General features: G+C 37.6%; 1 protein-coding gene across 1 annotated transcript in view; it reads right to left on the bottom strand.

The window, feature by feature from the left end:
• ASPH (aspartate beta-hydroxylase) overlaps nucleotides 1-25,705 on the bottom strand; it is a 207,459-nt gene that overhangs the window by 135,658 nt on the left and 46,096 nt on the right. Inside the window, exons 8-15 of the mRNA XM_008061710.2 lie at nucleotides 23,875-23,907; nucleotides 22,560-22,616; nucleotides 21,699-21,746; nucleotides 21,228-21,260; nucleotides 17,386-17,427; nucleotides 17,036-17,071; nucleotides 11,633-11,677; nucleotides 256-297 (exon numbers count right to left, since the gene is read on the bottom strand). Coding sequence (XP_008059901.2) covers nucleotides 256-297; nucleotides 11,633-11,677; nucleotides 17,036-17,071; nucleotides 17,386-17,427; nucleotides 21,228-21,260; nucleotides 21,699-21,746; nucleotides 22,560-22,616; nucleotides 23,875-23,907 — 336 coding nt within the window. The remainder of the gene's footprint in view (nucleotides 1-255; nucleotides 298-11,632; nucleotides 11,678-17,035; nucleotides 17,072-17,385; nucleotides 17,428-21,227; nucleotides 21,261-21,698; nucleotides 21,747-22,559; nucleotides 22,617-23,874; nucleotides 23,908-25,705) is intronic.

The raw sequence follows: 25,705 nt of genomic DNA, 5'->3' as shown, positions 1-25,705 counted from the left end.
TTAAGTGTCTCCCAAGGATACATATATAGTGAATGACAAAACTAGGATTAGAAGCCAGGCAATCACTCTCTGAGCTTTAGCTCTTAAAGTTAATATAAAATGTTAATAAATGTTTGTTGACAAAAATCACTGAAATAATAAACCCAGTGACAATTTATTTTAATTAGTGATATAAAATAAAATCATGTTATTCTTGAATGGCATGACAACTTTTTTCCACACATATTTTAAAGGCTATTCATTTGACAATCTCACCTTTTGCTTTTTGTTCTGTATCATCTGTTTTTCTATTTGTTTCTGAAAATCAAAGACAAAACATAATAAGCACTGTGCAATTCATCTTTCAGTCTCAAAATATAGCATAATATTTAAATGAATTCAAATAATTATAATTTAAGAAAGATATATCTGGGCATACTAAGCCTGAATTCTTTACATATGAAGTTCATTACAAAACATCAAGATTAAGGCTCATTTAAATTACTTATAAGTCACCAAGCAGTGACTCAGTGGGTATCGAGCACTGGGCTAAGTGACATTAGTCTGTAAAAAAGTTGGGGTCATGCTTTCCTAAACTTTGGTCCCCTCCCCTACCTGGGGGAGGTGAATCTCTTCTTTCTTTCTCTCTTCCTAATTTAGTTTGTAAATAAACTATATTTTCTAATCTAAAAAAAAAAGTTGGAATGGGTGATGTCCACCAACTCTTAGTGCCTCTATGGGGTACAAAAGCAAATTGGGTGGGGAGAAGCCATCATCAAAGCTTGTTCAACATTTTTATTGTCTCCTAAAACCATAAGACTACTTTGTAATTGACACCACATGCTTTAAAGGAATGCAGCATGTCACACTACTTGGAATATTAGTCTTACTACTCTAAGGACTTCAAGTCACACATACACAGGCGACCCACTGGGGGACCCTGCAATGAAACCCAGTAGTGCATCATAGCTCACTTGCTGAGAAGCCCGAGATGAATCTAAGAGCCCCCAGTGTCAGCCTCAAACTCAGTTAATCAAGTCAGTCTCTCCCACGGATGGGGTTATTGAGTACAGTAACACCCACCAAGAGCCTAGACCAGTTCAAGAACATCTACCTCTCACAGGGAAAACAACAGCATATGAACTGGCTGTGTGTTTATAATCTCAGGTCTGCACCTGTAAATTCAGATCAGGCTTATTTGCTATATATTAGGATCTAGTTAATTTTCAAGGTAGACCAGTTCATTATACCCCCAGTTGGCACTTATCTGGTCTTCTTGTGTTTCTAGGAAAACTAGTATATGCACATGTATTAGAGTGAGGATGAGGCAGAGTTTAGGAGATTGATTTAAAAAATCACAGACTCTACTCTTTCCTCATAGTGGATGTGAAAGGATGTAGGTGCCATCAGAGATACAGTCAAGTCTACACAGACACAGATCACTTTGTTGTTTCCAAGTTTCCCACATTCAATCATATAAAACATTTTAATTTGGGAGGATAAAAAATAAGTCTGAGGCAGGCTTCAATGAAGGGAAGGGCTTTTTATGGGTCAAGTGTTTTTGTTCCTTTGAGACTTTAGATAAGAGGAAGAAAAAGGAACTAACTTTGAAATATAGCGTGTCTGGCTTAGTGCTAGCACATCACTTACAAATTATCTTGTCTTCTCATACCCTGTGGGGAAGGTCTTACCTCCCTCTTTGTGCACAGGAGGAAACTGAGGCTAAGAAATTAGAGTGCCAAAACTACTAAACCCAGCAGTTTACATTATTCCCAAGCTTACATTCCTTTCATTGCGTCACTCTGCACCTATCTTAAAAGAGACATGAAGGGACAGAGAAGTGCAAACTTTTGCTAAGAGTAGGTTTCATAAAGTTGACTGCATATGCCACCTGAGCAATGCTGCAAGAAGAATGCAGGATTTCTTTTTCTTTTCTTTTTTTTTTTTTTAAAGACTTGTAGGACTCTGTAGAGTGTTGCAGAATTTGGCCTGAAAGAGGCATTTAGGGCTCTCCACAGGGCTTCCCACCCTTCGGGGGATTAAGAAAGGAGGAATGGTTTTAATTAGTCACATTCCAAATAGAAATGGAAGGTGCTGATCCCAATGTGGGAGACCCTGGTCAGGTCTCCCCATGTCCTTTGAACTCATCACTTCCTCCCAGGACCTTGGGGGAGGAGTATGGTTAGACATGCTCCCCTCAAAAACAAAGGCCACAATCTTTCTTCCTCTCCCACGCATACCTAAGGGGGACCACAAGCCTGACCTAAGGTCTGGCGCAGACCATTCCAGGACCCAGTGCAAAAGCTCTCTCTCATCCTCAATTCTTGTGACGCTTCCGTCCTCACATATCAATAAGCTGAGCTCTGAGGCTTGTATTTGGATATGGATAAAATACACAGAGGAAATGTTTTAGCCTCTTTGGGCTTTAGTGCTTAAATTTAGCCTAGTAGGCCGGGCGCGGTGGCTCATGCCTATAATCCCAGCATTTTGGGAGGCCAAGGTGAGAGGATTGCCTGAGTCCATGGGTTCGAGATCAGTCTGGGCAACTTGGTGAGACCTCATCTCTACAGTAAATCAAAAATGAGCCGGGTGTGGTGGCACACGCTTATGGTTCCAGCTACTTGGAAGGCTGAGGGGAAGAACTGCCTGAGCCCAGCAGATTGAGGCTGCAGTGGCCATGCCACTGCACTCCAGTCTGGGTGACAGAGTGAGACTCCAACTCAAAAAACAAAAAAAAAATTTCAGCTTAGTAAAGAAATTGTCTATGGGATTCAGCTTACCTAACATCCTGCACCAATAATTACAAAGTGCTACTTTGCCTTTCTTTATTCTCTGTGCCTATCCTATGGGAGATCTCAGACAGGCCTTGCTGTGCCAGACAAAGACTCACTGAGTACTTACTGTATTCTAGACACTGTTCTAAGCACTTAACGCGGATTATTCCCATTTAAACTTATCAACCATAAGAAATATAATTTTAGATAAGGAAACTTAGAGAGGCTAAGGAATCTTGTCTAGAATTACAGAACAAATAAGGTCAATTTCAGAAGTCCTACTCCATAAAATACTACTTCAACAGAATTCTGTATATCCCAATAATTGGCAGTTCATTAAAGGGAGCCACATGCTTATCCTACCCCTGAACATTACAAAAGTAAAACTTCACTTGTAACTTATGTTTAGTGCTTAAACACATCCAAAAAGATGTTTCACTTTCTTTATATGTCCTAATATTAGTTTTCTTCTTTCAATATTGTTTTATCAGAACAAGGAAAATCTTACTAAAAAAAGGGGGACACTGACCTTTTGAAAATCATCAGGCAGCCATTTAAAAAATCACTTGTGGGTTTAGACATACTATGCCATACTATGTTCCAGCCACTGTGTTAATCTGCCTAGTAAGCAGTTCTTGCTGGACTCAACACACGTTCAAAGCTAATTTGCACCCAGGCCTGCTCATTCCTCTGAGGGCCTCATCACACGGGCATCTGTTCAGTCCCCAAACCCAGACCTGGGGCTTTGCTTTCTCTGTGAACACCCACAATGCCCAATCTTCAAGTCACCTTTCCTATCTCCTTCCCTAACTGTCTACTAGCCCTTCCTTAGCGCACATTGTATCACTGTCATCTACTACTAGTTAGTTTTCATAAACTATTACAAGTTAGTTGGCCTAACTGGCCTCCTGCCCACTCTTTGGCCTCCCTCCAATTGCTTCCACATTTCACTTACTGGCAGAAAGTTTGCTCTTAAATCCTGTGTATAATCACAGCCTGGTAGGCGCTCCTACTTCTCTGACCTTCTTCACTTGTTCATCTACAAGCAGGGGTAACACCCGTTTGCTGAAAAAACTCAACTCCCTCACACATGCGAAGTACTCAGCAAAAGGAGGTGATTCAATACAAGTAGGTATGCTTATCCTTATGGTCTTTATTTTCACCATTTCTTCTGGGCATGATGGAGACAAAAGACTTTTCTAGAACCCCAGGAGCGTCTTTCTTGTCTAGTTCTTTTTCTATACAGAGAATGTTGATTGGAAATGGAAGAGAAGAAGAAAGATAACTTTCCATATACTTTCCTGCTCTTCCATCCACTCATGATGAAATTAATACCCTCAGCCGGGCTCGGTGGCTCAGCCTGTAATCCCGTGCCTTTGGGAGGCTGAGGTGAGTGGATTGCCTGACCCCGCGGGTTCGAGACCCGCCTGGGCAGCGAGACCTCATCTCTACAATAAATCAAAAAATCAGCCGGGTGTGGTAACGCATGCCTGTAATTCCGGCTACTTGGAAGGCTGAGGCGGAAGGATTGCCGGAGCCCAGCAGGTCGAGGCTGACTGCACTCCAGTCTGGGCAACAGAGTGAGACTCCAACTCAAAAAAAACAAACAAACAAAAAAAAGAAATTAATACCCTCACAACAAAGGTCATGGAGGATAAAAAGGTGGGGACAGGAGTCCCACTTGTAGGCGCAGAACAAAAACCTACAAAGGATGGATGCAGGGGCTATTTCATTTTAATATTGCCCCCTGGCAAAGTAGTATAATAGTAAATGCTAAATAAGCATTACCTATTAGATATAAATTTAAAAAAGGGACAGAAGGTATTCCTTTGTGACTTTAGTCATAAAAAATGCTATAATCTTCTAAAATGCTAGTAAGTATAAAATGAGCTGATTTAACAAAAGTAATAATACTTTATACTTCAAAATAATGACAATATAGAGAAGAATTCTTCTGTATTTTATTGCACTCAAATAACATTTAACAGAAGACATTTACATTATTTTTAGAAAATTCATTGACGTCGCCAATGGCACACATTTGTAAAGACAAGGCTCATTAATTCAGATATCTGGAATTTAAAAATATTTGAAGTTGACCACAGCATAATGAATCCTCAATATCCAGAGTTCTAGAGATAATTATATACAAAAATCCAGTAAAACTTAGTTTACTCACTCATCAGTTCCATGTCAATCCCAAGTTTCCCTAAAAAAATATGGCTTTATAAAAAGTAGTGTTCTATAACTCACAAGATGAAGAGCTTTATTATAATTTGAGTATCAACTCTGTATCACCCATATCACAGCTTTAGAAAATTATTGCTTTTTCTTACTTATTATTTCAGGTTTCACTACACATTTAGGTCAGCATGCAGAACTACTACATTGTAATCATGATCTATCATGATAAAAATATAGAATCTCTTTGATTGTAACCCTAAAAGCAGAAAAAAAGTCACCCTATCTTAATGTTGACATAATCAAGAGCTGCCCCTGATACATAAATGAAACCACTTCTTATGGCTTTGCTTAGAGCTCACAGTTCTCTCAAAATGATTTGGTAGCTACCTTCTTTTTTAACAAAGGAATATTTTCATCACAGTAACTATTTCTGAGTCCAAAATAAACCACATTAAATACAGAAGAAAATTTTCAGTGTAGAAAGGAAGGGGCTCATCTGTTGTGAAACAGCAGCCAGTATCAGGCTCTGTGAGCACTTTCCACACATCCTGAATCAACCCAGCTCGAGGCATTATGGAGCCCATCTAGTAAGAGCGCTGAGTAGTCTCTAGTGCTGTGAGGGCATTGCTTAATTAGCCAAAGACAGAACAATCTTTAAGTTATGCACCAGTTACGTATACAGATTTTCTAAAATTTAAACAAATGCTGAATAGACTAAAGCTATTATATGATCCATCCAAGATGCCAAAAAAGCATTTTTGCTTAATATAGCAGGTCATTTTTTTTTCCTCGTGTCCTAACCAGGAATGTTAGCTTTTCCTTCTCATTTTGAAAAATAAATTAATGATAATTTAAAACTTCCATGGAAATAGTAAATGTTTTAATTAACCAGCTAAAAGCTACAAAAATCTCAAAATTTGAGTTTTAACCAGGGTACTTAAAGCTAATGTAGAAATGTTTAAATAAAACTATCAATGCAGATATATACAACTCAAACCTTCACAGCTAATGATCTCTGTTAGTGTTTTTAAGAGTGCTAATACAAGGTATGTCTAATGGCTTTTAAATCATGTTTAACACAGAGTTTACACAAGTCAGTCGAACACAGTGTTAATTATTAATAATATATTAAAATTCTGCTAAGATAAGTGCTGCTACATTATCAATAAAATTATTAGCTATTGCCTGAAAACACATGTAAATTCGGGTAAGAATAAAAGCTGTGTCATGAAAAGAAAAAAATAAAAGAAATCCAATGGATCCACTAATGCTATCAAAAAGGACATGCAGGAATGTAACATTACATTTTTTTTAGAAACATTTGTTTCTAAGAAAAAAAATACACTAAAATGCCAGTGGACTATCATTCATTCAAAACATCTTTAGTGTTCTTTTTTGATCTTGATCTGCTCAGTAATTACTTCACAAGATCTATCACAGCCATCTTTTGGAGCGTATGGTTAGGCTGGTCCTCCTGTGGTGGTAGGGGCAGTCTTTTTGAAGCTTTAAGTATCTGCAAAAATAAGGGGAAATCTAAATTAAAGGACCAACCAAACACAGACTGTGAAACTGCTTTATTTTCATTCTACTTTTAAAATGCCCACCAACAGAAGTAAATGCTTTTGTGTTTTTGTTTGTTTCTAAGGACAACTTGGTCACAAAATAATTAACGACCCAGAGAAATCCCTGGGGATTACTTGCAAGGCTGCTGATGAAAATCTAATGTTCTTTGGAGCATTTGAGAATTACAGCTGAATTGAAGGGTCTCAACTTTTGAGAAACAGAAGCATCAGATTTCTCTCTCCCATCAATGTTTTCACAGTATTAAAAAGAAACAACAGTAATCTAGTATGGTATTTGAAAAAGAAATACAGAAAAGAGGTGCAGGGAACAACTAGGTATGTAGATATATTAGTTTAATAATTTTGTTTCCATCTTTAATATTATTGAGAAGAAAAGTATACAGCATTTTAAAAGACATAAAATTTATCCCGATCCAACTTTTAAAAATATTTTATCATTCAAACTTCAATAATCAGTTTATTTTACTATTATAGCATTGGATGTATGCTACAACTAGATTAGAAAAGGAGCTGGTGCACATAAAGGCCTAGCAAATTTTTGATATAATTTTCTTTTTTTTTTAATCAATATTTTTTTATTATGATATTGTGGGGTACAGTTATAATTTTCAAAGCTGGATTATTATCTGTCCTTCCCTCCTTCCTTTCTTCCCTCCCTCCTTTCTTCCTTCCCTCATATTACTATCGATCAATCAATCTACCTATCGATCCACCTATTGATCTATCTGTGTGCATAACCAAACACTTCTATATAAGCAGAATTGTTTGGTGCTAATGTGGAGTAGCTGGAAACTGCATGTATACCTTTAGATATCCAACAGAAATGAATGTTAGTATCCACCAAAAAGACAAGTGCAAGAGTACTCATAGCCAGAAAACTGGAAAAATAATCACTACATCCATCAACAGAATGGATAAAAAAACAAAACTGTAGCATATTCCTAGGAAATAGTTAAGAATAGGAGATTACTAGCACCAAAAATCAGTCACAAAAAACAAGTACACACCTGCACGTATGTGTATGTGCAAGCGCATGTGCATTTATGGTTCTATTTATATTCAATTCAAAAGCAGACAAACCTAATCTACAATGATGTAGGTCAGAAAAGTGATTACCTCTGTTGGTGTTATTACTGAGAGAGAGAGAGAGAGGGAGACACCCCTGGAGTGCCAAAAGCATTATATATCTTGATCTGAGTAGTGGGTACAAGAATACTCACATGTGTAAACATTTGAGCACGTTCCTGTGTGTAAATTATACCCCAATTTATTTATTTATTATTATTCTTCTTTAAAGATATATCATGTGGCTGTTCATTTCACATTTAGAATCCAGGCAGAGTGGTAAATGCCTTTACCAATGGGATTGCTGTCTACTGGTCACCTCTATCCTTTTTTACATGACCACTGTCTCACACACTTAAGGCTCCCAGGCCTGGTGCAGTGGCTCACAATTTATACCTCAATTTTAAAAGTTGTGTTTTTTTTTAACGAGTTTGACCTTAGATTTTGTCACAAGAGGAAGAAACATTTCAGAAGTACCTTGAGACAATGAGAAGTTGTCTAAAGTATAATTGTGAGTAGTCATAAAAAGTCAAATAAACTAAAAGTTCTATTCCAATTGCAAACATTTCCAATAAATGTTTAAAGAAGACACCATTATGAAGTGGTTCACTAAGGTGTAAACCCAACATCTCCAAAGCCAGGCCCATCACCTCTTCTCTGTTCTCTATTTCCTCCTCCTGCCTTCTGCATCTCCAGTAAGGTTTTGTCATTCATTCATAACGACTTAAGCCAGAAACCTAGGGACCATCTTCAACTCCTCCCCATCTCCTATCAAATTATTTCCAATTCTAATTTCCAAGAAATTGAGGTCTCCTTTCATTCATTCTACCATAGCCAAGCTGCCTCCTACTAGTCTCTACCTCCTTGCTGAACTATTCTTTTCAGTCTGGGCTTGATCATATGATCCCTCTACTTGGAATTTTCAGTGACTTCCTGTCACTTTAGGAATGGATACGAACTTTTTTCTTTTGTCTCTCTTTAGATAAAAAAAGTCTCACTCTATCACCCAGGCTTGAATTCCTTGACTCAAGTGATCCTCCTGTCATTCTCCCAAGTAGCTGAGATGTTGGGATTACAGGCATGCACCACCATGCCTGGCTACTTTTTTTTTTAAAAAAAAAGAGATAAGGTCTCGCTATACTGCCCAGGTTGATCTCAACTCCTGACTTCAAAAGCTATCCTTCTGCCTCCGCTTCCCAAAACACTGGGATTACTGTTGTGAGCCATTGCACCACCCTGCAGATCCAAACTTTTAGACATGGTATATAAGATTCTCCCAGAAAAGACACCCACCCACTTTTCTGCCTTGTCTTCTTACACCACTAACTGGCACACTGTCATGGCCTCTGTGCCTTGTAAACACTTTCCTCTGCTCTCTACCTTCCAGCCCCTGTGGTTTCTATCACACCTCAAAACAGCTAAAAGTGGCACAACAGCATGTAGGAGACCTGTGCTCATGCTCTGTGCCTCAATGCCCCCTAAAGGTGAGTGATTGACCATCCTTGTGTGTGCTGCTACACACTGCTCTGAGAAGTTAATGGCATTTGCTTGTTTTACTTCACCATGCACCCACTGGACTATGAGTTGTGTCAGGAAGGGGACCACACTGTTGATGGTTTATCTTCGCTGGCCAGCAGAGTCTGTACCACAGTCATTGCATGATATATATTTTGTGAATAAATGATCAATAACAATAACATATATATAAAGCCCATATTGAAACTTAAGCTACTAGGAGTATAAAAGTCTATTTCTGTCCTTGTCTCAGACCTCTGGTGCTGCTAGCCTAAAACCGGTTATGGGCCTTACTGATGATCAGTGGCAAAAAATGTTGGGTAATGGGGAGGCTTGAGTAAAAGTTCTGGATCAATGCAATGGAGTAAAACCATAACCACTGCTGGAATACTCAACAGTGGGATGAATTGCAAGCACTCTCTCCATTTTTAAAGAGACAGGAGTAGCAGAATTACCCAGAAACCATGATGCTCACACCCCTCCATTCTGAGTAACATGTAATGTCTGAGGCCTTCACATTCACTCACCACTCATACAATGATTCACCCAGTTCTGCAAGCTCCATTTATGCTAAGCCCTATACAGCTGTATACATCTTTTTATTTTATACTGCATCTTTACTGTATCTTTTCTATATTTAGATATGGTTAGATACACAAATACTTCCCATAGTGTTGCAATTGCCTGCGGTAGTCAGTACAGTAACTGAATACTGTACAGGTTTATGTAAATATACTCTACAATGTTTTCACAAGGACAAAATAACTTAGCAACACATTTCTCAGACTGTATCCCCATTGTTAAGAGACACATTACTCAGCCTTACATTCTCTTTTGGCAAGGTCAAATTACAACTAAGCAGTGAGTCAAATTTTTATGATACCAAGTTATAAGTTACAACCTCTTGATCATGTCTCTCAGAATTTAGCTTCTCTTGATCTGCCTCAAAGATCAGGCTAATTGATTGCTAAACAATAACCATAGCTACCATTTACTAGGAGCTTATTATGTGTCAGGAATTATGCTGATTAATCAAATCATTTTTATGTGCTTGGTTGTTAAAGATCTCATCTAAAAAACACCTTATTCCATCACTCCAACCACTTGGTAATTCACATTTATGTTCCAAATAAATTATTAGGCTTAGCTTATAAAACACTGAAGTCAAAAGCATAGAGATTTTTGGTCAAAAATATTGTCTTACATACCTTCACAAAAATTAGATCAATATTTAAAAATATAAACTGTAGCTTAAAAAATATTAACAGTAGAAACTCATTATTTTTAGGAATATGTATAAAGTTCTTTAAAGGAATGGAACAATAATAAAAATGTAATTCTGTAACTTGCTCTACCTCTTAAGAGAGAAACAGGGTACTCTGTGAAGCATCTCAAAAACAAAGAAGAAATTAGCAAAAGCAGGACATACATATCAAATGTCATTACTTTGTCCATCTTTTCTAAACACAAATACATACTGCTTAGAAGTCATCATGTAAATGATCAGATTCTCCATGGACTCCCTTTTTATTTATATTATAATACTAAAAATAATTCAGGTCTCTTAATCAAGTATTTGTTCTGAATATTATTCTTACAAATGTACATGGTATGACAACTATCAAAACATAAAACATCCCATTTAAAAAATAAGCAAAGGCAAGCTGAAGTATAACTAAAAATATTATTTATTTTATTCTTTTTTTTAAATTTAGGACTTAATAAATTTTAGCAGACACAATTATTTCTGCCAAAAATCAATAACAATAATGAACATCACTGTTACAAAAATCATGTTAAAACTAATGTGAAAAGTATGAGTAAAGACTGCACAGTGACACAAAAAAATAAGAACTAAAACACAAAAATGAGTAGAAATACACAAGAGAAAGAAGGAGAATATGAAAATCTTTTCATTGAACATACTACTATAAGAATGAAGTTTATATGCTCATTTCTGACTGCAGCTATAACTTGTGCTATCTCTAAAATACATTTGAAAGCACAGACCCACTCTTGATATTCAGGTGGGAAATACTGGAAAAACCATAGAGAAATAGGTTTAATGAAAGGAGAGACTGCAGGTACTGACAGCCTGGACTGCCATAGGGCACTAACGATGCTCTCAAGGAAGGCAGGGATTGAAAGGAAGGGGAGTAATGTCACCATTTATGCCCTATTCAACTGTCATCCCAAGGCAATTCTGATTCCCTAGTCTCCATCAAATGGCCCGTCATTCAAAACAGCGGGGGAATCCTGAGTTCTACAACTTCCACCATCTATAATGGCAAAATTATATGATCATGAATACTCCTAAAATTCTAGCTCAGCAAATGTGGACCACACTGAATCTGATGTGTATTTTCCATTACTTGATCAGACCACAGAAAATTTTAAAATTAAGGTAGAGCTCATTTCTCTCTCTCCAGACTTTTTCCCTTCATAGATTTGTCATGAAGCTGCTGCTAATATCAACAACATTTTTAGAATAACAAAAGAGGAAAATACAATACAACTAACAAAATGTCATACCTGGTGACACTTCCTGTTGTTCCTCTGCAGGGGTAGCACTTACATCTAAAATAAATAATAAGTTATAATTCATTACATAGTGCTGACCAGTGTTTAAAATATGGATTGCTACATTTAAGTTATGGCGATTACTTTTACAGACATTTTAAAAGAAATTCAATAGTAATTACCATGAAAACATCAGGTTTTTACACCCTTCCAGCGAATTAACTGCAACTCAGCAAAATACTGCCTATTCAACATTATCAGCCTGACTAAACTCAAAACTTCATTGCCTGGCAAAAGAGATACAGACTAAAACCTAGGTATTCACCATAATTTTTACATCAGACTTGATAACAGAGCTGTATGTATTCTTTTGAGAAGTGTCTATTCATGTCTTTTGCTCATTTTTTAATGGGGCTGTCTGTTTTTTTCCTTTTAGCACATTTGAGTTCCTTGTAGATCCTGGAGGTTAGACCTTTGTCAGACATATAGTTGGAAAATATTTTTTCTCATTCTGTGGACTGTCTCCCTGCTCTCTTGATGGTTTCCTTTGCTTTGCAGAAGCTTTTCAGTTTAATGAGGTCCCACTTATCTATTTTGTATCTCTGGGGTTTTGATTGGGAATTGGTTGCCTACCCTGATTTCTGTAAGGGTGTCTCCAGCATTTTCTAAGATTCTTATAGTTTGAGGTTTTACATTTAGGTCTTTGATCCATTTGGAGTTGATTTTTGTGTATGGTGATAGGTAGGGGTCCTGTTTCATTCTTCTGCATGTGGCCAACCAGTTTTCTCAGTATCATTTACTGAATAGGTTCTCTCCCCAGAGGTTGTTGGTGGAGGCTTTGTCAAAGATGAATTGGTTGAGAAATTGAGGTTTCACTTCTGGAATTTCTATCCTGTTCCATTAGTCTATATGCCTGTTCTTGTACCAATACCAGGCTATTTTGATTATTGTAGCCTTGTAATAAAGTTTAAGTCTGGAAGTGTGACACCTCCCACTTTGCTTATTTTGCTGAGGATTGTTTTGGCTATTCATGGTCATTTATGTTTCCATATGAATTCTTGTATTGTTGTTTCCAGGTCTGAGAAGAAGGATGTTGATAATTTAACAGGTATTATGATGAGTCTGCAGATTGCCTTGGGTAGGATAGACATCTTAACAATTTCAATCTTCCATATGACCCAGCAATCTGCCTTTTGGGAATATACCCAGAGGAACACAAATTGTTCTACAAAAAAAGATACCTGCACACACATGTTCAGTGCAGCACTAATCACAATAGCAAAAATATGGAGCCAACTATGCTGCTCATTGAAAGTGGATTGGATAAAAAAAAAAATGTAGTACATGTACATGATGGAATATTATGCAGCCATAAAGAAGATCAAAATTATGAACTTTGTAGCTACTTGGATGTATTTAGAGTCTATCATACTTAGTGATCTATCACAGAAACAATTCACTGAGTACCACATTTTCTCACTCAGAAGTATTTCCTGAACACTACCATAAAGGGATTGGCAATAGTGGGACATTGCTGGCGGGGGGAATGGGGAGCACATAACATCAACCAGGGTAACTGATCCCAAAGCAGACAAAGTGAGGACCAATGAGAGGCCAAAACTTCAGCTGCATGATGACCACTTATATACCTAATCCTGGATTGAACTCCACATCTTTAAAATATAATAAATAAATGAAAAAATAAACATTTAATATAAATAAATAAACTATTATATCAGTTTCTTTTTGCTCTTTAAGAACTATAATAGGCTTTTTGGTTAAAAGGAGGAATTTCTTAACAGCATTTTCTAAGAGAAAATATTTATGTAGCTATTTAAATCAATTTTCTTCTTGCATTAATTTGCTTCTAATTATAAAAGTGACATGCTCAAAATAGAATATTCAGAAATATTTTACATAAAAATGAACAGAAACAGAGACAAAAATCACACACATCCCCACTAACTTCTCTTAGTATTCTGCTTATTTCCTTTTGATAGTGGCAATACAGTCACTGGTCAGTACTTTTCTGTGTTGCACCTGGCTTAGTAATAGGTTTGTCTATTTATTTTGTTCTTAATTATTGAGAGACATATTAGTACTTTACCAACTTTGCCAATATTTTTCTCAGAATTTCTTTTACTTTTGTAATTTTAGACAACAACTGCCAGTTAAACTTTCATCTAATTTTATTATGAAAAAATATACATTTGACAAAGCTCATCTGAAATTTATTTTGGATATGATATAATAGGAAGATTTCTAAAATTGAAATAGTGAATTAATTATATCAGTACAACTTGAAAGAGTTACCTGCCTTATTTATACAGCCTATTTTTCTTTAAGACTTTTTGAAACCACCTCATTCAGTGTGGCTTTCACTCCCACCAATTTACTCAGCTTTTGGGTAACGGTGCTAACAATCTCTAAATTGTCAAGTGTATCTGATACATCTCAGGCTTGAAATTCTTGGCCACTCAGTAGCCTGTATTCCCTCTTTTCCTTCTGTTTCTTCTCTTCTCCACTGGTTTTCCTCCTGACTCTATGGCTGTTCACCTTCCATCCAACCCCAACAATGCTGGGGTCCTGGAAGCACAGACCTGTGCTCATTGGTTTCTATAGATTTAATACCAACTCCATGGCAATGGCTCCCAAATGTTGATATTCATTTTAGATCTCACTCTACTGGTTCAGATTGGCATATCTAATTCCTTACTTGATAACTCCACTTGGATAGCTCACATAAGTCCCAGATTTAAAATGCTTCATATGGAGCCTTGTATTTTCTCCCCTAAACAAATTTTCTCTATATCCTAATTTTTTTTTCTTCTCAGTCCACATCAACTGATAGTTACTCAAGCCAAGCCAAAGGCTCCTTTATTCCTCCTCTCTGCTTCCCAACCACCAGAAAGGTCCATTAATTTTAATTCTCAAATATATCTCAAGTTCAGCACCTTCTCCTGCATTCCCACTGCTATGCTTTTACTCTAGGCCACAACAATCATTTCGCTGGATTAGTACACAATACTTTCCTAAGAGGGTGGTCTCCTCTTCCACACTTGCTCCAACTAACCCATTATTTTAACTAGAAGTAGAAATAGTTCTTTGAAACATATGTCAGATTATGCCATATTTCACAAATATTCCCATGAATTTACACTATGCCTGGAATATAATTTAAAGCCCTAAGTATACTTTTCAAAGGCCCTGACTGATCTGTGCCCATCTCTTTATTGTTTAAGTCAGTTTGAGTTTGCTATTTTATTATCTGCAACTGAAAGTAGCCTTACTGACACAGTCGGAGAATTAACAGAAGGGTTTAAACCCAGGACTGATGCAATGAGAGTTGTACTTTTGGATAGACCATCCTAATAGCATGTGAAAGACAGATTTAAAGAGGATACATATTAAGTCAAAAGGCAAATGAGGGTTAGGCATTGTGGCTCACACCTGTAATCCCAGCACTTTGGGAGGCCTAGGCAAAAGGACTGGTAGTGCCCAGGAGTTTGAGACCAGCCTGAGCAACACAGCAAAACCTCATCTCTACAAAAAATAAAAAATTTAGCCAGGTGTGGTGGTGTGCACCTGTAGTCCCAGCTACTTCAGATGCTGAGGTGGAAAAATTACCTTGAGCCCAGGAGGTCGAGGCTGCCGTGAGCCATAATCATCATAATGCCACTGCATTTCAGCCTGGGCAAAAGAGTGAGACCCTGACTCAAAAAAACAAAAAGTCCAGCTAGAAGGCTACTGCCATTACCTAGGAAGATGAGAAGGCACTGAGCCAGATCATTAGTACAAGAGCTACAGAGTAAATAATATATTTGAAACATATTTAGGAAGTCTATTAATAGGGCTTGGGATTAGACATAGAGACAGAGAGAGAGGAGAACTCAGTCATTACTCCCATGTTTCTGGTTTGGGAATCCAAGAATATACTGATGGAACCAGCCAAGATAAAGGGAGATGGGGAAGAAGAGGCTGGTGGGTGTGAAGATGCACTCCCCCTCACTGTCTAGCCAGGTGCTACAGGAGCCTAGTATAGAAGCTATGGGGTGGGTGGCAGGTACATAACCTGGTGCCCCACTGTCTATCACATGGAATTCCTTTAGCAGTCTCTGCATTCTCCTGTATCAGCTTATCAAAATGCCTAAAAGTCTTAAGAACACAATGTATTTCTAACCCAAGAAATGCAGGGTCAAATTGCATATTGTGATGTTAGTCATTTTATAGAGAACCCCACATGTGGGGTATGTTGGATGTTCTTCCTGGGGATTTTAGGTTTCCATTTTCTTATTCTCACTGAATAAATATACAGACTCAGCTGTAGTCTTCAGAACGTTAGTATTCCTCACAGAGAATTGCTTCATGGGAGGTGGAAGAAAACTCTACCATATTCAGCCCCACCACAGGAAATGAATCCCGCTTGCACTCAGGGGGCCCACGGTATCTCTGCAAGGGTCTCTCCCATAAGCTAAGAGAACAAGGAGGGCAATTTTAGTCTCCCTTACACCCTCCATACTTATCTTCCCCAATTTTAGTAGAATGTACCAATTCGTTATCCATTCCACCTAACCAAGCTTAAAAAAAAGTAACATATTTAATATGAAAACTAACAATTAGCTGCTCCAAAATGTATTCTAAGAACAATTCTATGAGCAAAATTTTCTCTAGTACATGCTCCCTGTGGCAACCTGCAGTTGTTAAAGCAACCCCCCCCCCCATGCAGAGTCAACTGTAGGCCCTATCCTGGGTCAAACACCCACTTGGCCACTGACAGCCATGGTACACTGGGCTAATCGGTCACCTGACCTCACTCTAGTTTTGGGTCTTCATTTGTAAAATAAGTACAAAGACCTCTGCCCTACCTCTTTCTCAGTGTCTTCTGTGAGGAACAACCAAAATATCATATGTGAAAGAATTTTGTGAACTGTTAAGAACTATGTAAATCTAAGTTGCGTTGAAGCACCACTATTTCATGTATGTGACTGTTTGTATTTCTCAGAAACCATCCTTCACTTGCAAAAATATGTTGTTTTGTCTTCCCACCTACAAAACAACCTAAAGGACCCAGTTTTCAACCATCTCTGCCACAGTTAACCCCTTCCTACCAGATTGCACCCTCATAGGTCGTCATCCACCCCTATTTAGAGTACCCCTCTGTACCCTCATCAGTTGTTTTCTGTTACAGTATCCAGCTTTTATCACCATCATCGCACTTTTCACAATCTTATTTATCATCTGTTTGGCCACTGGAATGCCAGCCCCAATACAAATAAGACTTCTGTCTGTCTTCATCACTCCTAGTTCCTGAGCACTGTATAGATAGCATGCAGGAAATGCTCAATAAATACTTGTTACATAAATGAACATTCTTTCCATATGTAAAGTAACACTATTTCTATAAAATTAACTTACCTTCTGAAGTTATGTTTGAGTCTTCTACAGCATTGTCTTAAAAGAAAAAAGAAAAGCAAACACAACTTACATTAACTCAACTCCACTCAGATCCCCAAATTAACACAGATCCACCCACTAATCTAAATTTGGCTTTTGAGACTGGGTTTCTGATGGAAAGTATTTATACTGGAATATCCTTCAATTCTCAATAATTTTCTGGGTGACCTGAAAAAGCCTCTACCAAGCTAAAAAACAAAACTACCCTTTCTTACCACATTAATTATTTGTTTAACACGTTTTAACAGATACAAGGGGGTGCTGATTTACAAAAACATCCATTTACAGAAAAAACAAAAAACAAAACTCACCTGAGACTTCTATTCCTTCTGTTTCCGGAGGTTCATATACTACTAAAAAGAAAAGAAAACAAAACAAAACAGAAAACTCAGAAAAATAATCTTTTAGTATTGCATAATTTTCATTATATCACAGAAACTGACAACATGCTTCAAGGTCAAGACAATGTCTAACCTATCTTTAATCTATAGGTTTAGTTAAGCAAGATGGGGAATAATTTGGTAACTTTTAGAGTAAAACAGGCCTGGGTTCCAGGTCAGTCACTTGTGCGACTTTTTAAAAAGTTCTTCCTATCTATAGTGTAAGTTTTAAGTTAATCAAAGCTCTACACTGCTTATCACCGGGATCCCAGTTTTCACCAGGCAGATTCCCTGCTTTGTTTATAGAGCAATTTTCAGACCTTTAACCTGGGGCAAACACTCCTGCTGCCAGTCTCTGAGAATGAGGGGTCAGCTGGCAGGCCCTCAATTCCCCACTCTGACGAGGGTGCACCCACCCTTTCCTTTTCTCATCCACTGGCATGGGGCTTAGCACTCCTCTTTCTACTCTACTGCAAAGGCAGTTCACCTTCTCCTGGGCCCAGTGGGGCACAACATTCTCGGTCAACCCGAGCTTCCAACATAGATCCCATTATCTGGTATACAACTGCAAACTTTCTGATTTTCCCAGTATGGCTGTAAGTTTGCTCCTTTTAATACAGTTAACAAAGAAAAAGGATTGAACACCAATTTTTAGACATTATTCTCAGTTTTGGGATATAGCAGTGATCAATTTTTAATATATCCCTTTGTCCCTTTGGTGGCATTTGGAAGCCAAAGGAACAGTGAATGTGTGCTCAGTGTGTCAACCTGAGCAGCATCAGCATGTAAACATACTCAAGCTTCTACCAAGCTAAAAAACAAAACCACCCTTTCTTGAGCTTGCTTCCGCTTGTCCTCTCTTTCCTTCACTTCACAATCTAATTTCTCCAAAGGGTCATTTACACTTGATGGCTCATCTCTGCTTCCCTCCTCAACCCACTCCCACTGTCTTCATTCCTGACCATACCCCTAGACAGATTTCTGCTGAGACCACCATTTAATCTGATAGAATCTTCCCAGCCCTTATCACAGCAGGTCTTAGCAATACACCTTTCTCAAACAATATTGTCCCTGGACTTCAGTGTGACCACACTCTCCTGTTAATCTTTCGTTTCTCCTTCTCTATCTTCTCTTTCACTTCATCTTTCTCTTAGCAGGCGTTAAATGCTGGCTCTACTCAAAGTCCAGCTGTAGAACCTCCTCTCATGCCCCTCTGGCCTCTCCTTAAGAGATCTCAGAATACTCACAACCACAAACTAACTAGGCTTCTCTTCGGAGAGCCAAACACCACCAAATGGCTTATTTGATCTCCCCTCATGGATGTCTCAAAGACCTCACAGTCAACATGTATGGGCCTAAACTCATGACCCCCCCCCCAACCCTGTGTTAGAAAAAGAGCACCCGTAGACATCAAGCTATACAACCAGAAGAGTGGTGTGGCTCTTGGCACATTGGTCCCTCCCCTCAGCTGCATCCAAACACCAGGCTTTGTCAATTTTACCTTCTAAACATTTCTCACCTTTATCCTCTTCCCTTCACCTAGTTTATATTACTGTCAACCCTGCCCAACCTGTCCACTGAAGCAGTTCTTGCTAAAGTCACCCACGAGGCCACTGCAGCACCAGATCAGGGGCACATTTTCAATGCTTATTTCATGTGGCTCTTGGAAGCACCACTGAACACCTCTTTCTTGAAACTCATAGCCTTTGACTCCTCATAAGGTAGAGATGTGACCCAGGGACAGATCAGATTAGGATGACTGCCGCAACCTAACTGGCATTCCAGTGTCAACTCTAGTCTCCCTCCAGTCTGCTTGCTGCCTGTCAGACTGATCAATCTTTTCAAAATGCAGATCTGATTTGGTAGTGCCCCTGCACAGCACTGCAAGGTGAAGATGAATGTCTTGACCTTGCCTATTGGCATCCTCCAGACTCCGTCCATCTCTCCACCTTAGCCCTGACTCACTTCTCTTGTAAGCTCACCTCAGAGACTTCACACAGTGGTCCAAACACCTTTCCCCTTGCCTTGTCAGCTGTTCTCACCATCAACTCAAACTTCAGGAAGGCCTTGCTGCATCCACAAACTAGGTGAGGTCTCTTTATTGCGCACACTTGCTACACACTGTACTTGTTCTTCCCGGAACTTATCACAACTGTAATGGAAGACTACACTGAAATCACTTGTTTAATTTCTATCCCTCGCTGAAATGTAAGAACCATGAGGATCTAGTTCATGTGTCTGCTCCAGTGTCTTATGTTTTGGACACAAGATACTAAGTAAATATGTAGTGCCTGAATAAATAAATAAAAGGTGGGGAGACTATATACTGTCACCTCCTAAGTTTGCGCATTAGTAAGCAAACTTAGTAGGCTGGATGCTTTCTGGGATATCTTTGATGTGGAAAGCTGGTTCCTGCTGCAGTTTTATGAAACCATGTGATTTCCAGGTTCTGAAGACCGGAGTTTGATTCAGAATATATTCTGTTCTTCCACTGAAATACAGTTTTGTTTTCACCCTGATTAAAATTTCACTTAAATGACAGTTACTTGGTGTCCCTCCTCTGCTTCCTGAATTTCTAGAAAGGTTTTGTTTGGTTGTTTTTGAATATAGTGAATAATCTTCTGTTCAATTAGATCTATTTTGTTTGAAAAAAGTTTATGTTCTTTAGCAAGGAATTCAAATTCAAAAATACTTACCAAATCCTGATGATTCCTTAGATCATACTTATTACTTTTTGTTAACATTTTAAATTTCATTTATGATGATACTCTGCCTATGAAAACATATTAATTTTTACTACATCCTTTTTAGTATAGTATCTAATTTTATGCTTCTTATAAGCCTGACTTTAAATTCCTCTGCTTGTAAATGAACATACAAGGTCTACACCAAGCCATTTCTAATTTTCTTCAATTGTGAATCACCAGATATCATGAAACTATAAATTTCTTGAAAGAAGGAACATTATGTAACTCATATTTGAACTTCAAGCCCTAAAACCATCTTGAACATCAAAATTCCTCCATATTCAACTCAATCGTGCCACATTTCTTCATCTTTCTTGCTTTATACACCAAGTTACACCCAACTGACTTCTTTCTTTCATCTTCGAAGATAATGGAATACAGAGGATATATTGGCTTTATCGTTTTTGAGTTATACAATCTTTGGCAAATTATTTATATTCTCTGAATCTTATTTCTCTTATCTGGGAAGCAAGGAAAATATAATCTACTTCATGGAGTTCAAGAAAATAGTATACAAATACTTAGACACAGAAAAGCCACAATGGCCCAAATCTGAATCAGATGCTGCTCATGCCACAAATCTGCCAAAAATATTTTCTCCATGCTGCCTTTAAGTCAAAAACCCAATTCTTCTTAACCTTTCCCAAGGTGGCAAATCAGCCATCTTTGAGAATGGGATTAATTTCTATAAGCAAGTATAGTAGTTAAATTATGACTAAAGCAGTTGTTCACGTACATTTTAGTCAAAAGAAAGAGAAGACTAAAAAGTAATGAGATCAGTTTTCTAGAATGATTTGTAACTGCCTCTTAAGACAACTTATAAAGAGTTTAAAAATTTATTTAGGCAATGGTAGAACTACTGGAATAGGTAGACAATCTCCCCCATGTGAATTATTTGAATACTACCATTCATTTGAATGCTTTACGTTATTATATTTATAGCTGAAGACATAATTCTTTACGTTTTAAGCTATTAGTATATTTTAAAACAAGTAGGTGGCTTAAGACTAAGAAGCATTTCCAAACCTTGTTCATCATAGTCTTGGTATGTTACATCGTCTGACAAAAAGAAAAAGAGAAAAAAGACAAATCAATAAGTATTAAATGAATCATTCTGCATACTGCCTCACTAAAATTCTTTTTTAAAAAAACCTCAAACACAGAATTCTACTCCTTTAAACACTAACATCTACACAATCAATAATAAATGCCTCTGCCCAAAAGCAGTTAAAGGGCAGGTAAATTATTTTCAGAAAAATTCCTCAAACTAGCACAGAGTAAGATACACAAAACTAGTGTTAGAATTTAACATCCTGTTTTGTTATGGAGCCATTAGTAGATCAGGTGAAACATGAAAGCCTGATATCCTTTCAATAACTTACTTTTTGTTACAAGACAAAATTTCATGTATTAGGTGTTAACATTACTTATTTGATCCCTTTTTGAAAATTACCATGTAAACACAGTACCACAATTGAAAAACTTTTAATAACATACCTGTGTCATGGTGCAATTTTTCATCGTCTACAACTGGTTCACTAGAATCTAAAAAAAAACCCAAAAATACACCTTTGTCAAACATAAAAAAATCAAACATATCTAAAAAATTAACAAATTAATTCTAATCTTTACAACATTGCAAGACAGACATTGTCATTATCATTTAATACAATTTCAGCTGAATAATGTTCCATAATTTGAAGTTTAAGTCACAAAGACAAGAAAGAACAGAAGCAGGTTTTCACCCAGCCTGACACTAGTACATCATACTGCTTCCTCAATTTCCAAATATTTTTGCCAACATCTTACCTACAAAGACCAAAATCTCAGGGTGGTTTGAAAAATACATCTTTTTCTCTCATTCCATGCAATATTAAACTATATTTAGACATTTCTATAACTATCTAGGCAATTAAAAATGGTTATAGGTATCATAAAGAGATCTCTGTGTTAAATCAGAGTGAATTATTAAGTCTGAGCTAAAACGGCCTTGGTCACTGCCTCAAACAAAAACATATATCAATAATTTTAACAAGCCAGGCTCGGTGGCTCAGCCTGTAATCCCGCGCCTTTGGGAGGCTGAGGTGAGTGGATTGCCTGAGCCCGCAAGTTCGAGACCCGCCTGGGCAGGTGAGACCTCATCTCTACAATAAATCAAAAAATTAGCCAGGCGTGGTAGCGAGCACCTGTAGTTCCAGCTACGTGGAAGGCTGAGGTGGAAGGAACGCCAGAGCCCAGCAGGTCGAGGTTGCAGTGGCCGGGAGCGGCCACTGCACTCCAGTCTGGGTGAAAGAGTGAGACTCCAACTCAAAAATAATAATAATAATAACAATAATAATAATTTTAACATTCACAAACCTGGACTTTCCTGTTCAGAAATCGCCTCTTCCATATCCTGATTATAGTCTTGTGAAACTATAAATTAGGAAATAATTAGCAAATTACACATATGTCTCAAATGAGGAATAGATGTAATATTCAAAACCAGAAAAGCATACACTTCCTCCTGCCCACATAGTACGCCTTGCCACAAGGTGAGCCTGAGCCCTCACTCAGACCCCATACTGAGTACTCCATATGGCATCTTTCCCTGACTGGAATATATTTCTAGTGATTATAGATATATGTTGGTTTTTGTTTTGTTTTGTTTTGAGTTGGAGTCTCACTATATTGCCCATTCTGGAGTGTAGTGGCATACTCACAGCCACCCGAGCTTCAGCCTGCTGGGCTCCGGCAATCCTTCTGCCTCAGCTTTCCCAGTAGCTGGAACTACAGGCATGCGCTATCATGCCCAGCTAATTTTTTTTATTGATTGTAGAAACAAAGTCTCACCAAGTTGCCCAGGCTGGTCTCAAACCCGCGGGCTCAGGCAATCCACTCGCTTCAGCCTCCCAAAGTGCTGGGATTACAGGGTGAGTCACCAAACTCAGCCCTATATATGTTGCTAAAACAATATATATATACAAGTCCTAGATGCCAGCCAATAATATCATGTGACCCTCAAGCACAGAGAATGGAAAAACTAGCCAACCACACAGCTGACTGAAAGATGATGCGTCCATCTCCTGCATGGCCTTGCCTTCTGGGGACACATGACATGTGATAAAACACCATTTTGACCTTTCATTGATGTCATAATTTAAGGCTACAAAACTGAGTGAGTGGATTGCCTGAGCCCGCGAGTTCGTGACCCACCTGGGCAACTTGGTGAGACCTCATCTCTACATAAAATCAAAAATTAGCCGGGCGTGGTATCGCGCGACTGTAGTTCCAGCTACTTGGAAGGCTGAGGTGGAAGGATCGCCGGAGCCCAGCAGGTCGAGGCTGTGGTGGCCGGGAGCGGCCACTGCATCCAGTCTGGGCAACAGAGTGAGACTCCAACTCAAAAACAAAACAAAACAAAACAAAAACATGCTGTTCCACTGTAACTTTTGAACTAGAAATTCCACTACTGAGAAAGTATCATCAGGAAACAGACTTCAACAATACAAACACCACATTCTTTATATATAGAGATGCATTATAAAAGCAATTATATCACATGTGATATATTAATTTAAAATACATTATTAATATATAATGTATACTATTACATATATATATTTATCATGATGCTCTTTTAAAGGAAAGACTCATTCAATTAAGACAGAATAGTATTAAATGAAAATCTCACCTGTTTCTTCCACATGGTAACTATCCTCAGTTCCTGAAAAAAACATTAGATAGCTATTACTATTTTTATCAAATGATATGTATATATTCTGTAAATGTATATTCTGAAGCTATGATTATTATTAATTTTATTTTAAAAGCAAAGAACTATTCAAATAAAACATGGGCATGTCAATTAAATTCCTCCTTAACACTTTATCTTTCACTAGAATTACACTCTGGAATGTAGTACACATTCTCTTACTTAATCCAATCAACAACCCTACAAGGTTGGGCTGAAGAGAGAGAACAATTTATATAGAGAAACACAGTGACAGAGGGTTAAAAGGAGAGGATGATTTATACAGAGAAACACAGTGACAAAGACTGGACCAGGAAGGTGCTCATTTCTAGTCTACTTCACATCCCACTACGATGTTCTTTTCTCCAGACCTGTCCTATCATTTTCCAGAGGAAAAATACAGTGACTACTGATAGAAATACAAAGGAAGAATGGAAAGTACATGTGTCAATAACTTAACCCGCAGACTCCTGATAGAAAAGATGCTGTCACCATATGATCCTCATCATGCATACTATCTTTCTTTATTTTATTTAACCGGTGTATGAAGTGTAAATATTTTTAATTTCTGAAGACTTTCAGCAAACAACTTTCAAACTGAATAGTCTCCTAAAGATACACAGTGTACAACCTAGGTGGCTATAAGTGATGGCTCAGGCAAGAAGGTAGCCATGGAGAATAGATCTTCATTTTCTTGAACAAGTTAAATTAGAGACACTTTCCAGAGCAAAAAGAATCCCTATGGTTTAAAGCATTTCCACTTTAAATGGTCACCTAAAAGGGTGGGAATGGGCCTTCTGATTTCAGGAAGACATGATTTCCAGTTTTTGTTTTTTCCACTTACCATGTCTCAATTTAAGATGAGGTCAGAAAATAAGGTCACTTCAATTTATGAACTTAGAAGTGTTTGTTCCTACCTCTGATCTGTAACTACTAACCTTAAAAATATCAAATTCCTAATGTTTCCAATTATTTGAGCATCTTAACTAAAATTTGTTGTACAAGTAGCATCTAGATAATCAAAATTCTGAACAGCTGTCAATCTTGCTGAGCCATTTTGGCCAATGTCAGGAAGGAGTAAGTAACACCAGAGAAATGTGGAAATAATTATCAGCATCCCTGCTCAGAAATTATAAACATGTATCACACAAAAATCATAACATAAATGATTTAAAAATGATAAAATACTAGAACTAGTCTATAAATGCCTATTTTCAATGTAGAATACAGCTGAAATCATATACATGTTCAAAATAATTTTATTTGCATTTTTCACAGAAAATTATGCATTATATACAATTCTGTAAATTGGCATAAAAACTAAAACATCACTTATTATTTTTATGGGTGAGTACATTTCCTGCTCTGAAAAACAGGCACAAACATAAGGTTTTGGAAACACATCCACTCACAAATTAGGAGCTGCCTGCTTCCTAAGTAATTTCCTCATATATTAAATACTGTGTAAAGTAGACAAACATACTGTTTCACTACTTTTATGCTTTAAAAAAACAAAGTTCTTGCAACCATTTACCAGCTGTATTATGCAGGATTTTATAAAGTTTCAGAGAAACACAGTCATATTGACCCATATTGACTGTCTATGGCTGCTTTGTGCTACAATAGCAATTGAGTAGTTGCAACAGGGGCATTGTAGACCAGAAAGCCTAGAATACTTACTATCTTGCCATTTACAAAAAAAGTTTGCTGATGCCTGGTACAGAAAATAAGAATTGTGTTCTATCCATTATACCTAGAGTTTGTGTTAGAA

Source organism: Carlito syrichta, unplaced genomic scaffold, assembly GCF_000164805.1.
Source record: "Carlito syrichta isolate Samal-C Ts95f unplaced genomic scaffold, Tarsius_syrichta-2.0.1 Scaffold305536, whole genome shotgun sequence".
NCBI classification, from domain to species: Eukaryota; Metazoa; Chordata; class Mammalia; order Primates; family Tarsiidae; genus Carlito; species Carlito syrichta.
Note: the sequence above shows the minus strand (reverse complement) of the source record. Positions and strands in the feature narration are given on the sequence as shown.